At 55.0% G+C, this 13,964-nt stretch overlaps 1 protein-coding gene across 3 annotated transcripts in view; it reads right to left on the bottom strand.

The window, feature by feature from the left end:
• Positions 1-2,898: 2,898 nt before the first annotated feature.
• KATNAL1 (katanin catalytic subunit A1 like 1) overlaps positions 2,899-13,964 on the bottom strand; it is a 54,595-nt gene continuing 43,529 nt past the window's right edge. For 2 of the 3 annotated variants that reach the window (XM_084761001.1, XM_084761000.1), the window contains exons 10-11: positions 12,657-12,783; positions 2,899-7,087 (exon numbers count right to left, since the gene is read on the bottom strand). In XM_084761001.1, coding sequence (XP_084617127.1) covers positions 6,889-7,087; positions 12,657-12,783 — 326 coding nt within the window. In that variant the 3' untranslated portion in view covers positions 2,899-6,888. The remainder of the gene's footprint in view (positions 7,088-12,656; positions 12,784-13,964) is intronic. The other variant, XR_014775271.1, reaches the window with a different exon arrangement.

The raw sequence follows: 13,964 nt of genomic DNA, 5'->3' as shown, positions 1-13,964 counted from the left end.
AGGTAGGACAGGGGACTCGGGTCCTCTGTTAGGGAGGAAGCAGAGGGTGGAGGACCCAGTGGCTCTCACACCTTCCTCTGTTTCTTGGTTAACTTCTAGTTTCTCAGGGACCCTCTTCCATGCCCACCCCCACCCCCCAGCACTGAACTCCGCTCCGTCCCAGTCTGTCTCACAGCTCCAAGCTGCACTGGCCCTGGGCCCTAGACAAAGCAGACAGAGCAAGAGGGACAGAGTGGGACAACCTGGCCTCTCTGGCCCTCCTGGCTCTTTGGTGCCACTTACTCAACTCTTTTCCAATACCCTTCAGGGGCATAGAACAGCACTTGGGGTCCCAGGAAGGAAAGTGGGCCCAAAAACTGTGTCATGTACCTTCCAAGCTATAAATGTGACCCAGCGTGTGGCAATGTGGCTGTGTGCAAATCCCAGCCTCATGCTTGCTCTACCCAGAGCGCTTCTGGGAATCAAGCATCTTGGTTTCTCTTCTGTGGTTTAAAAAAAAAAAAATCTGACAGAAGCCACATGAGAGAGAAAGGTGTGATCTGGCTTACAGTTTTAAGGTAGTACAGTCCTTCGTGGCGAGTCGGGGTGCAGAAGCTCCATCACATGGCATCAGTGGGATGCGTGCTTGCTGGTGCTCCGCTCCCGGCCTCTCACACCGTCCAGCATCCCTGCTCCCACAGAACAGTCCAGCCTGCAGCAAAGCTCTAACTTCCCACATCAATTGACACAGTGAAGACAACGTCTCAGGCACTTTCTCACAGGTGTGCCCGAGGCTTGTCTCCTAGGTGACCGTGGACCCTGTCAGAGTCACAGTGAGCCCAGAGGAGTGAGGACACGCATTCACACACCCGAACTCCACTCCTCGCTGTCCCCAAACAGCTTGTACCCATTCTCCATGATTCTCACGGCCTAACAATGGTCTCACTGGGTCAGTGCAGACCGGAAAAGGAGGAGACCCCATTGACATGATTCAGATTAGTAGGAATACGGGAAAAGCAAATGCCAGAGGTGCTTGCTGTTCATAATTCTGCACCCCAAAGAAAAGGATAAATTAACTCTCTCACTTAGGAACCCAGAGCAAGAGTATGATACAGTGGGGCTCCAATGACATCTCAGTAGAAATTAAAGGGTGGGGTCTGGAGAGCCAGCTCAGCAGTTAAACGCCCTGGCTGCTCTTCCAGAGGGCCCAGTATTCAGGTCCCAGCACCCACACGGTGGCTCACAACCATCTGTTACTCCAGTTCCAGGGAATCTGACGCCCTCTTCTGGTCTCTTCGGATACATACATGCAGGCAAAATGCTCATAAACATAAAAAAGTTTTAAAATTAAGAAGCGTATGAAAAGATGGCCAACATCAGTTGTCATCAGGGACAAGCCGACTAAAACAGCAATTACACACTTAACAAAATGGTAACATCCACACAATGACTACTACCAAATGCCGGCAAGGGTTTGGAGCAAGGAGATGCACATTCTCCGCTAGTGCAAATGTGAGATGACCTTGGCGTGTAGGAAGACAGCCGTGTAGTTTCTCCAGGGACCAGAGCTGGAGGCATTGACTCGAATGAGTTGAAAACTTGTGTGTACACAAAAACTGCACAGGAACACTGTAAAGATGCCAGGGTGGGTCACAGCCTCTTTACTCATAACTGCTGAGGCTCGGCAGCAACTGACACAGCTTTCAGTAGGCGGCGTAGCTATACAGTGCAGGGTCGTGTGAGAAAGCCCAGGTACACACACGGAAATGCTAAGGGTGCAACTGCTTCTAGATGGCTCACAGCAGTCTAAGAGCCTGAGTCTTACAACCCAACTGGACTGGGAAAAGCAAAACTACAGAGACATGAGAGTCTGTGGCTGCAGGGCCCGGGAGGTGCAGGAAAATGAGCAGCCGGTGGCCTAAGGGATTTTCAGGGCAGCGAAATGATTGTTCGTGAAACGGTTATTGTAGGCACATGCATTATGCCCTTGTCAAAAACCCAGCACTACAGAGACTGTAGCCCACTGCAAGTTAAGGACGCACACAGGAGGACTTGTACCACGTCAGTGCAACATGCTAACGGGGAGAGGTGGAGGCAAGGGAGATTGGGAGCCGTAGGAACCATCTCCACTCACGTTTTCCTAAAAGTTCTCTAAAAAATAAAGTCTGGTCATTTATGAAGTCGCTTTTAGAGTGTCATAAAATAGGACTCGTGGTCTGGGAAATTCACTATACAGAAACCCCACTGTGCAACAGTACCACATAAATATTAAAATAATGAATTTGGAAAACCACACACATTACCACACCAACCTTAAAATTATTAGTATATTGCACAGAAAACAAAATACCAGGCTAATACTATAGGGTTTCATGAGAAAAGTCTGAAAAAAGGTCATTGCCAGCTGGTGAGGGGTCTGCTGTTCCCATGGTAACAGGAAGAGCATATCACAGCTAGTGAGCAGTCTGTTCCCATGGCAACAGGAATAACACATCACATGTAGTGAGGGGTCTGCTGTTCCCATGGTAACAGGAAGAGCATATCACAACAGGTGAGTGGTCTCTTCCTGTAGCAACAGGAAGACCACATCACAGCTAGTGAGGGGTCTGCTGTTCCCATGGTAACAAAAAGAACACATCACAGATGGTGAGGGGTCTGTTGTTCCCGTGGTAACAAGAACAACACATCACAGCTAGTGAGGGGGTCTGTTGTTCCCATGGTAACAGGAAGAGCACATCACATCTAGTGAGGGGTCTGTTGTTCCTGTGGTAACCAAAAGAACACATCATAGCTAATGAGGGGGTCTGTTGTTCCCATGGTAACATAAAGAACCCATCACAGCTGGTGAGGGGTCTGTGCCCGTGGCAACAGGGAGAGCGCATCACTGCACATCAGAATTGAGCCACATGGAAGGCCACCAACAGTCAACTCTCTAGGACTTTATTGTGACGTTGCAACTTACATACAAACACAGCAAGGCTCATCTCCAGCCAACAGTAGTGTACAATGTGAGGGGAGACACAGTTAGCAGATACAACTCACAAACATTTTTTTAAATTAGTTTCAAATACTGGATAATAAACACTGGAAGCTAAAATTGTAGAGGCAGACCCACAGCCATTCTGACATGCAGTGGGCCCACTGGACACTGTGTCCACAAAGTGGCCACTGAGGGTGATGTTCACTGAGAGCCACCACGTGAGCAGGCGTGTTTTCATACAGTACCTAGCTTCTCAGAGGCTAGAAAGAGGAACTGCAGGCTCCAAAATGTTTAATGCCACCATGTGGATCGGCATTTCCAGAACTCCTGGGAGCCAGTGTGTGTGCTGTGTGCTTTGTGTGTGTGTGTGTATGTGTGTGTTTGTGCCTGCTCCTCGGGATGAAACGCATTCAAATGAGCGACTTCCACACTTCATAGGGGGCCATCTGGGGAATCTGGCATGGCCAGAGGAGCAATGGCAAAATGTGTGTGTGTGTGTGTGTGTGTGTGTGTGTGTGTGTGTTTAATCAAGTTAAGCTGGGTGTGTGGCTCATGCCTTTTACTAGGGAAGCAGGAGAGGCAGATTCTTCAAGGCCAGCCTGACTGACGTGTTGAGTTCCAGGCCAGCCAGCACTCACAACACTCTGCCTCAAAATACTACTAGTCCTATTACTATTCCTACTACTAATAATTATTTAAAATTTTCGGTTTCGAATTTTAAAGTTAGCAGGAGGAGGTAAAAGAAGCAGGGAAGGCAGTGCTTGAAGATCCGCAGTGATGAGGGCAGACCGCCTAAAACTAAGCGGGAGAGCGAGGCCCCTTGGCTGGCTCCACTCCCCAGGGCATGGGCGCCACTGTCAGGGAGACAGAGAGAGTGGAGAGCAGGGAGCATTTATCCCTGTAAGACCCCAGGCCTGCATCAATCCCCCATTTGCTGTGCCTAATGTACCAATCCGACACCACTAGTACTAAGCCAATATTCAGGTTTTAGTTTTTGTGTTTAGTTTTCTTAAGTTATGAGAGAAGCAAAGCAAAAATAATTTCATAGCACCATCTTAATGTTTTTATTAACATGGCACCTGAAATGAAAAATATCATCAAAACTAGTTTTCAGAGAAAAAAAAAACTAGTAAATTCAAATTACTACTAAGTGTGTAACAATATATTACCATACAGATTTAATGTTTTAAGTACTCAGTTTCCATATTAAGAAACAATATCAAAAGCAAATGAGCCCAAAATTAAATAAGTATGAAAAGCATAAATTAAAAGTATAAATAAGTAAACATGTAGTAATTACTACAAAGTAAACTACAACAATAATTACTGAAGATGAGAGTTAGACACGAGGTTTAGCTCACCCTGACGTCCTTCAGCGCTATCCTGCTCTCTTCTGTTGTGACTGATTCAAGATTCTCATACAATGCATGTCACAGATTTAAAATACTATACATTCTAAACAGGAAGTGACAAAACAAAGCCACAAAAACAGTGGAACATTCTGATTGTTTCCTCATCCTTAGAGTTAAATGACCTTTTCTTGGAAAAGACCAAGTCCCACCTAGCACTTAAGCCCCAGCCCGGGGCATTCCCTAGTTGTGGTCTATATTTAATAAGACAGCAATAGAAATGTACTATTAAGGAAAAAAAATTTTTTTAAAGACCAAAGAAGCCCACACCAAGGCCAAAGCCACGCCCACTATGCAAATGACTTGCCTTGGTCTCCACCAGCATCTGGGGCAAACAGAGGGTAACTGGCCCAAACCTGGACAGGCTGGGACCCTGCAGTGCATCCAAGGAAGAAAGCTCAGATACCTCAGCCTAAGGAGACCAGTGACCCCCACAGAGTCACCACACACAGGAAGAAGGATAAAGAGCCATAGTTGACACATTTCTGGGTGGCTACTCATTTTAGGGCAGAAGCAAGTTTGTTCATAAAAGGAAAAAGTCCCTCATTCAATTTCTCAAAAAGTAGTCCCATTACAATAAAATCATGTCAGATTTGAAATTTTATAATCTGTGTAAAGGGACCTATGTATTGGGGGGCGGGGGGGGGGAGAAGGGTAAAAGGCCAATCCTGCCAGCGCTGTGTTTGCCGTGGTCTGGCCTAGCCTGCGAGAGCCCTTCACGTCACTGTGTCTCAGAAGAAAGACAGCATTTACAGTCATCAGATGAATCCAGGGTTTAAAGAGAGTTGGCTCTGTGCTATGTGAAAAGAGCTTAAAGCATTTATAGGTTTTAGTAAGGAGAAGAGGCCAGATGGCTTAAGGAGCACATGAAGAGGTTTTAAATGGGCCTGAGGATGTAAGTAACTTAAGATATAGTGGGCTTGAGAACCAGGGTAGTTATATCACACAGATGTTTAAGTTGATATGAAGGCATAGCCCTCCCGGTAGCCCAAATGGGTTAGGCATCCTAACCTACAGAGAAGGCTCGCCAGGCGCTGTGCCTGGGACTCATGCCTGCAGCTCCCTTCCTGAGACCCTCCTACTGCCCCACCCCGCTGCACGCTCAAAGTTCTTAGAAGGAAACATTTGTAATGTTAAATGAGTATCACTCACTGGGTAGGGCACATCTTAGTAAACAAGCTGTCTGAGAACCGTAAGGGATTCTGTCTGTGGGGCTGGAGAGATGGCTCAGCCATTAAGAGCACTGGTTGCTATTGTGGAGGCTCTGAACTTGGTTCCCAGCACCCACATGGAGGCTCACATCCCTGTAATTCCAGAACCAGGGGATCCAGCGCCCTCTTCTGGCCTCCCCAGGCACTGCACACATGTGGTGTACAGACAGACATGCCAGTAAGAGATTCACAGTAGGGGGGCGGGGGAAGGCTCTTTTTTCTTTTTCTTTTCTTTTCTTTTCTTTTTTTTTCTTTTTGAGACAGAGTTTCTCTGTGTAGCCTCAGCTGTCCTCGAACTCACAGTGATCCACCTGCCTCTGCTTCCCAAGTGCTGGGATTAAAGGCGTGCACCACCACCACCCCGGCTGAGACTAGTCTTGTTTAGAGCTCAGATTATTCATTTTAAACAAACCCAGTGAGGAAACACATCAGCTGTAGCGATGTGAACTCCACAGGGCAGGATGAAGAAGGAGTCGTCTGTCCTTCCTGATGAAGTGTCAGGGCCCCAGCATCAAAGGCTACAGCCAGGGAAAGCGCTTGGCAACACGATTAGGACCCCACAGATCACAGACTCGTCCTTGATAGGGTAAGCCAGCAGCTAACAGAACAACGCTTTTTTGTTTTATTTTGTTTTTTTCGAGACAGGCTCTGTCTGTGTAGCCCTGGGTATCCTGGACTCGCTTTGTAGATCAGGCTGGACTCGAGCTCACATTGATCCGCCTGCCTCTGCCTCCTGAGTGCTGGGATTACAGGTGTGTGCCACCACGCCCGGCCAAATCAGTAATATTCAGTCAGAAAATTTTTCACTTAAAGGCCAAAACACAATAAAAATGTCTAGAGCTACAGAGAAACATAGTTGAGATATAAGAGCCGCTTACAGAGTTTGCTGGCTTTGGGCTAACAAACCTCAAACTCATGCCCAGAATACACAAGCCAGCGGCCCGGGTACGAGAGGCATAAAATAAGAGGAGTGAAAAATTCTAACTACATATTAGATTGTAAGAGTAACTCTTAAATTCTACAGATTTAAAATTCATAATTATCTGCAGAGTCTAGTGTCATTCTTCTCAAAGGAACAATTCCAAGCAACCCACGATGCAAGTGAGAACAGAAAACATTGCCAGTGCTCTGTAAATGAAGCCCCGGCTCAGCACAGCACGCCCCTTCAGCCAGGGCTGCCACACAAAGAAACCCCGTCTCAGAAAAAAATAAAAAATAAAAATTTTAAAAATCCAGATTTTTTTTTTTAATTTCAGGAATGTCTTCACATTTTATAAAGAAAAATACCAGAGCCGGAAGAGGTGACAGGTCACGCAGATCCGAACTCGACCATCCACTTTTCGTATTTCTCCAGGTCTGCAGCAGAGACGGACTTGGCGATTTTCTTAAGTGCCAACTCGAAGTCCCCTCTGGTGACAGGCATCTGCAGCTCCTCCTTGGACAGGGCCCGGATCTCTTCTGGACCCAAGCCATTGATACGCCGCCTCATGGCCATCAGAGAAGCATCCCTGGAACCAGAGGCAGAGCAGTCAGCAGCCTCCCTGCCGTCCACACTCCCGCCTTTAGGGTCAGGAGTCAGACACACACGCCAAGGGCAACTCGGCATGTGCTTTTATGACACCACTTAGACAGTAAGCCTAAGGCCACAGAGAGACCTTGTCTGAAAAACCACAGTGAGGCCAGGGGAGGTGAAATACACATTTAGTCCCAGGAACCAGAGGGCAAAAGCAGGCAGGGCTCCTGTGAGTTTGGGGCTAGCCTGGTTTACATAGGCAGCCAGAGAAGCAGGGAGACCCTGCAAAACCTAAGACACCCTCCCCTATACACCACACAGACAAAGCCAGGTGGCCAGCACCTACAACACCCAAGGGGGGTCTCTGGCTTCCATGTGCAGGCACACACATGTGCACAGGCACCTGCACGCATTTGTGCATTTCCAATCGTGAGCATGCTTGCATATGTGTGTGACACACACACACACACACACACACACACACACACACACACACACACACACACGGGGTAGGAAGAAGAAAGACTTGAGAGGTGCTCTCTGTCAGAGCAGCCTGGGCAAGCTCGGTGCGTGCTCAGTTTCCTTCTCTGTGCCTCCAAAACAGCCAGGGAACAACAGTTCAGGAAGAGGAAGTCGGATTTGGGGATCGAGAGCTTCAGGCTTGGAACGAACATCTGCCTAATGTTAGAACAACTCGAGCCGTGTGTTACGCAGACGGGCGAAGGCGGGGGCACAGGCACACCCACACACAGCTTCCCTGTGCTCGGTGTCTGCAGGAAGCTAGTGTCGTAAACTCCGTCTCCTCAGCTCGTTGTCAGCCCCATTTGCCCACCTCTGAGTAAGTGTGAAGGTTTAGAAGAAACGGCTGAGTTCTCAGCAAGGTCTGGTAGGAAGGGCAAGCCAGCCGCGTCAGGCTCGCTAGTGTTTTACCCCAGAGTGTGGAGCTAGAGTGACCGAGGCCTTCACACTCAGACACGCCTAGAAAAATGCTGGCAGGAAACGTGAGAGAGACAGACACTAAAGCCTTAAGGAAAAGCCGCTGTGCCCAATGGTGCAGACTTTTCTCTCCTTCCAGGGCAGTGAAAGGTCATGAAGCCCTCAAGTGAAGGGGAAATGAAGATGGGGTGCCTCTTCCATCCATGAACCAATCGCCTTTGTTCATCTGCACGTGGCCCACATCTGCCCAGGACAGTGGCACAAACATGCTTCACTGGTGCCCTGGGCCGGGGGTCGCTCGGCTCCTACTGCCACGTACGACACTGTTCCACAGCGATCAGCAGTCTAAGTAAGGGATGGAGGCAGAGCTCAGAGCCCTTGCCGAGCACATGCCAGACCCTGTGTCCGATGCCTGGGACCATAAAGGGACAAAGTACAAAACCCTGAGAGGGTGTCACAGTCCCAGCACTCCAGAGAGAAGTGCAGGACCAGGGACTTACAGACAGCCCGGGTGACAGAGGACCTGGTGTCAAGAATTGAGCAAAGCAAGGAAAAACTCATCACATTCCGTGCTTGTCTGTCTAACAGCAACCAGTGAAGCCGTGCGTTAGGGGACGGCTGTATAGTGCTCCGCGCATGCGCGCTTTCAGGCCTGGCCACCAGGCAATGCTATCTCAGGACAGCTACTTCTCCCACATTCACGGATCTTGGGGTGCCTGCAGTTCTGTGTCTAGGGCTGAGGCCTCCTAGCTCGGCCGCCTCCATGTTAGGCCACTGTTGTTCACGACTGGGCGGTCATGTTAGTGGGAGGAGAGGGAAGGGAGGATGATGTGATTAAGAAAGAAAGTAAAGATAGTCGGAAAGAAGTGCGAGCAGCAGTGGGCAGGCGTCTGGAGGGAACGGGCGCTGCCTCGGGTTTGGGGCTGACTGCACGGTCCTGGGAAGCTAACACTGCCGTGTGGGCTGCCGTGTGCGCTGCCGTGTGCGCTGCCCTGTGGGCTGCTGTGTTGACTGCCGTGTGCGCTGCCATGTGCGCTGCCGTGTGGGCTGCCGTGTGCGCTGCCGTGTGCGCTGCCGTGTGCGCTGCCGTGTGCGCTGCCGTGTGGGCTGCCGTGTGCGCTGCCGTGTGGGCTGCCGTGTGCGCTGCCGTGTGGGCTGCCGTGTGGGCTGCCGTGTGCGCTGCCGTGTGCGCTGCCGTGTGGGCTGCCGTGTGGGCTGCCGTGTGGGCTGCCGTGTGGGCTGCCGTGTGCGCTGCCGTGTGGGCTGCCGTGTGGGCTGCCGTGTGGGCTGCCGTGTGGGCTGCCGTGTGCGCTGCCGTGTGGGCTGCCGTGTGCGCTGCCGTGTGCGCTGCCATGTGCGCTGCCGTGTGCGCTGCCGTGTGCGCTGCCATGTGCGCTGCCGTGTGCGCTGCCGTGTGGGCTGCTGTGTGCGCTGCCGTGTGCGCTGCCGTGTGCGCTGCCGTGTGGGCTGCTGTGTGCGCTGCCGTGTGCGCTGCCGTGTGGGCTGCTGTGTGCGCTGCCGTGTGCGCTGCCGTGTGCGCTGCCGTGTGCGCTGCTGTGTGCGCTGCCGTGTGGGCTGCTGTGTGGGCTGCCGTGTGGGCTGCTGTGTGCGCTGCCGTGTGGGCTGCCGTGTGCGCTGCCGTGTGGGCTGCCGTGTGCGCTGCCGTGTGGGCTGCCGTGTGGGCTGCCGTGTGCGCTGCCGTGTGCGCTGCCGTGTGGGCTGCCGTGTGGGCTGCCGTGTGGGCTGCCGTGTGGGCTGCCGTGTGCGCTGCCGTGTGGGCTGCCGTGTGGGCTGCCGTGTGGGCTGCCGTGTGGGCTGCCGTGTGCGCTGCCGTGTGGGCTGCCGTGTGCGCTGCCGTGTGCGCTGCCATGTGCGCTGCCGTGTGCGCTGCCGTGTGCGCTGCCATGTGCGCTGCCGTGTGCGCTGCCGTGTGGGCTGCTGTGTGCGCTGCCGTGTGCGCTGCCGTGTGCGCTGCCGTGTGGGCTGCTGTGTGCGCTGCCGTGTGCGCTGCCGTGTGGGCTGCTGTGTGCGCTGCCGTGTGCGCTGCCGTGTGCGCTGCCATGTGCGCTGCTGTGTGCGCTGCCGTGTGGGCTGCTGTGTGGGCTGCCGTGTGGGCTGCCGTGTGCGCTGCCATGTGGGCTGCCGTGTGGGCTGCCGTGTGCGCTGCTGTGTGCGCTGCCATGTGGGCTGCTGTGTGGGCTGCCGTGTGCGCTGCCGTGTGCGCTGCCGTGTGGGCTGCCGTGTGGGCTGCCGTGTGCGCTGCCATGTGGGCTGCCGTGTGCGCTGCTGTGTGCGCTGCCATGTGGGCTGCTGTGTGGGCTGCCGTGTGCGCTGCCGTGTGCGCTGCCGTGTGGGCTGCCGTGTGGGCTGCCGTGTGGGCTGCCGTGTGCGCTGCCGTGTGGGCTGCCGTGTGGGCTGCCGTGTGCGCTGCCATGTGGACTGCCGTGTGCGCTGCCCTGTGGGCTGCTGTGTTGACTGCCGTGTGCGCTGCCATGTGCGCTGCTGTGTGCGCTGCCGTGTGGGCTGCCGTGTGGGCTGCTGTGTGGGCTGCCATGTGCGCTGCTGTGTGCGCTGCCATGTGGGCTGCCGTGTGCGCTGCCCTGTGGGCTGCCGTGTGCGCTGCCATGTGGGCTGCCGTGTGGGCTGCCATGTGGGCTGCCGTGTGCGCTGCCATGTGCGCTGCCGTGTGCGCTGCCGTGTGCGCTGCCCTGTGGGCTGCCGTGTGCGCTGCCATGTGGGCTGCCGTGTGCGCTGCCATGTGCGCTGCCCTGTGGGCTGCCCTGTGCGCTGCCGTGTGCGCTGCCCTGTGGGCTGCTGTGTGCGCTGCCGTGTGCGCTGCCGTGTGCGCTGCCGTGTGCGCTGCCGTGTGCGCTGCCGTGTGCGCTGCCGTGTGCGCTGCCGTGTGGGCTGCCGTGTGGGCTGCCGTGTGGGCTGCCGTGTGCGCTGCCGTGTGCGCTGCCGTGTGCGCTGCCGTGTGGGCTGCCGTGTGCGCTGCCGTGTGCGCTGCCGTGTGCGCTGCCGTGTGCGCTGCCGTGTGGGCTGCCGTGTGGGCTGCCGTGTGCGCTGCCGTGTGCGCTGCCGTGTGCGCTGCCGTGTGGGCTGCCGTGTGCGCTGCCGTGTGCGCTGCCGTGTGCGCTGCCGTGTGCGCTGCCGTGTGCGCTGCCGTGTGCGCTGCCGTGTGGGCTGCCGTGTGCGCTGCCGTGTGGGCTGCCGTGTGCGCTGCCGTGTGGGCTGCCGTGTGCGCTGCCGTGTGCGCTGCCGTGTGCGCTGCCGTGTGGGCTGCCGTGTGCGCTGCCGTGTGCGCTGCCGTGTGCGCTGCCGTGTGCGCTGCCGTGTGCGCTGCCGTGTGCGCTGCCGTGTGGGCTGCCGTGTGCGCTGCCGTGTGCGCTGCCGTGTGCGCTGCCGTGTGCGCTGCCGTGTGCGCTGCCATGTGCGCTGCCGTGTGCGCTGCCGTGTGGGCTGCCGTGTGCGCTGCTGTGTGCGCTGCCATGTGGGCTGCTGTGTGCGCTGCCGTGTGGGCTGCTGTGTGGGCTGCCATGTGCGCTGCCGTGTGGGCTGCCCTGTGCGCTGCCGTGTGCGCTGCCCTGTGGGCTGCTGTGTGCGCTGCCGTGTGGGCTGCCGTGTGTGCTGCCGTGTGGGCTGCCGTGTGGGCTGCTGTGTGCGCTGCCGTGTGCGCTGCCGTGTGCGCTGCCGTGTGGGCTGCCATGTGCGCTGCTGTGTGCGCTGCCATGTGGGCTGCTGTGTGCGCTGCCGTGTGGGCTGCTGTGTGGGCTGCCATGTGCGCTGCCGTGTGGGCTGCCCTGTGCGCTGCCGTGTGCGCTGCCCTGTGGGCTGCTGTGTGCGCTGCCGTGTGGGCTGCTGTGTGTGCTGCCGTGTGGGCTGCCGTGTGGGCTGCTGTGTGCGCTGCCGTGTGCGCTGCCGTGTGTGCTGCCGTGTGGGCTGCTGTGTGGGCTGCTGTGTGCGCTGCCGTGTGGGCTGCCGTGTGGGCTGCTGTGTGCGCTGCCGTGTGCGCTGCCGTGTGGGCTGCCGTGTGGGCTGCTGTGTGGGCTGCTGTGTGCGCTGCCGTGTGGGCTGCCGTGTGTGCTGCCGTGTGGGCTGCCGTGTGGGCTGCTGTGTGCGCTGCCGTGTGTGCTGCCGTGTGGGCTGCCGTGTGTGCTGCCGTGTGGGCTGCCGTGTGTGCTGCCCTGTGGGCTGCTGTGTGTGCTGCCGTGTGGGCTGCCGTGTGGGCTGCCGTGTGTGCTGCCGTGTGGGCTGCTGTGTGTGCTGCCGTGTGGGCTGCCGTGTGCGCTGCCGTGTGCGCTGCTGTGTGGGCTGCTGTGTGCGCTGCCGTGTGGGCTGCCGTGTGGGCTGCTGTGTGCGCTGCCATGTGGGCTGCCGTGTGCGCTGCCGTGTGGGCTGCCGTGTGGGCTGCTGTGTGCGCTACCGTGTGCGCTGCTGTGTGGGCTGCCGTGTGCGCTGCCGTGTGCGCTGCCGTGTGCGCTGCCGTGTGCGCTGCTGTGTGCGCTGCCGTGTGGGCTGCCGTGTGGGCTGCCGTGTGCGCTGCTGTGTGCGCTGCTGTGTGGGCTGCCGTGTGGGCTGCTGTGTGCGCTGCTGTGTGCGCTGCCGTGTGGGCTGCTGTGTGCACGCACCTGCAGATGTTCGTTATGTCAGCGCCCGAGTAGCCCTCAGTCTTGTCGGCAATGTCCTCCAGGTGGACGTCGGGGTCCAGCTCCACGTCCCGAAGGCTGATCTTCAGGAGCTCCTCTCTTCCTTTTGCTGTAGGAAGATAGGGGTCTCATGTAAATTTGCTACTCAGTTTGCAGCGGGATTGCATATGAACGTGCGGAAAAGAAGAGCAATAAAGAGGCAGCCAAGAAGGCACGTCCCACGGCACTTGCACCTCGCCACATAACACAGCATCCTGCCTTCTATACACAGTCCCTGAAACCTGACGTGACTTTATTCTCCTGATAGATGCAAGGTGCCTGCTGTGAAACCAAAGGTCTGAGCTCTCCAGGGAAGATAAACACTGTCTTCAGGTACCAGAACGGCTTCTAAGTACAAAATCTGGGGGCCGGAGAGATGGCTCAGCAGCCAAGAGTACCTGCTGCTCTTGCAGAGGACCTGGGTTCAGTTCCCAGCACCTGCACAGGGCTCACACAACCTGTAACTCCAATTCCGGAGGTTCTGACGCCCTCTTCTGGCCTCCATAGGCACTGCATGCATGTGGCACTATTCATGCTGGCAAAATCCCTATATGCATAAAATTACTTTTAAAAATGAAAAACTATCTGGCCTAGTTTATGAAATGAGACTGAATGGAGCACCAGTCCTCAGAATAACTCTGTTCAAGTGTTAGGGTGACAGATTTATAGAGCTCTTGTCCACGGTTCAGAAAAGTGGCTAAGACTAGCTAACAGCTCACTGGTGAGGCTGTTACTTAGAGGGTGAGAGCAGGGACACTGCAGCAGCCCTGCTTGAACAAAACACGACCCAGACCACAACAGGTTTACCTGGGTCTCTAGTTCCTAAGCTACATAATAAATGTAATTTCCCCCAACTGGTATTTTGAGAAATTTTAAATGTACAGAAAAAAAAAAAAGGCTTTACTTCTCAAAATTCCCTGGCTGCTACAGCGTCACTCTGTGTCCCTACCTTGCCCTGCACACACTCCTGTGAACTGAGAGCTGCTGCTGGTAACACCATGGCCACACTGTTCTGAGCATCTCCTGAGAACAAAGACATCTTTGCACACTTCTCACTAGTGTCAGGAAACACAAGAGCAATGCCTGGGCCGTACCTGGAACACAATTCACATACGAGGCCCTGCTGTATTTGCTGCCCCGTGGTGCCTAACACATCACAGCCTGCATTCACACACAGCTCACGGTCTCTCATTAAAGCCAGGCCCTACATGTCCATCAACATGTGCAGAGGGCTGTTTATGGAATCCCAGG

The sequence above is a fragment of the Acomys minous genome (genome assembly GCF_964271855.1).
Source record: "Acomys minous genome assembly, chromosome: 16".
Lineage (NCBI taxonomy): Eukaryota > Metazoa > Chordata > Mammalia > Rodentia > Muridae > Acomys > Acomys minous.
Note: the sequence above shows the minus strand (reverse complement) of the source record. Positions and strands in the feature narration are given on the sequence as shown.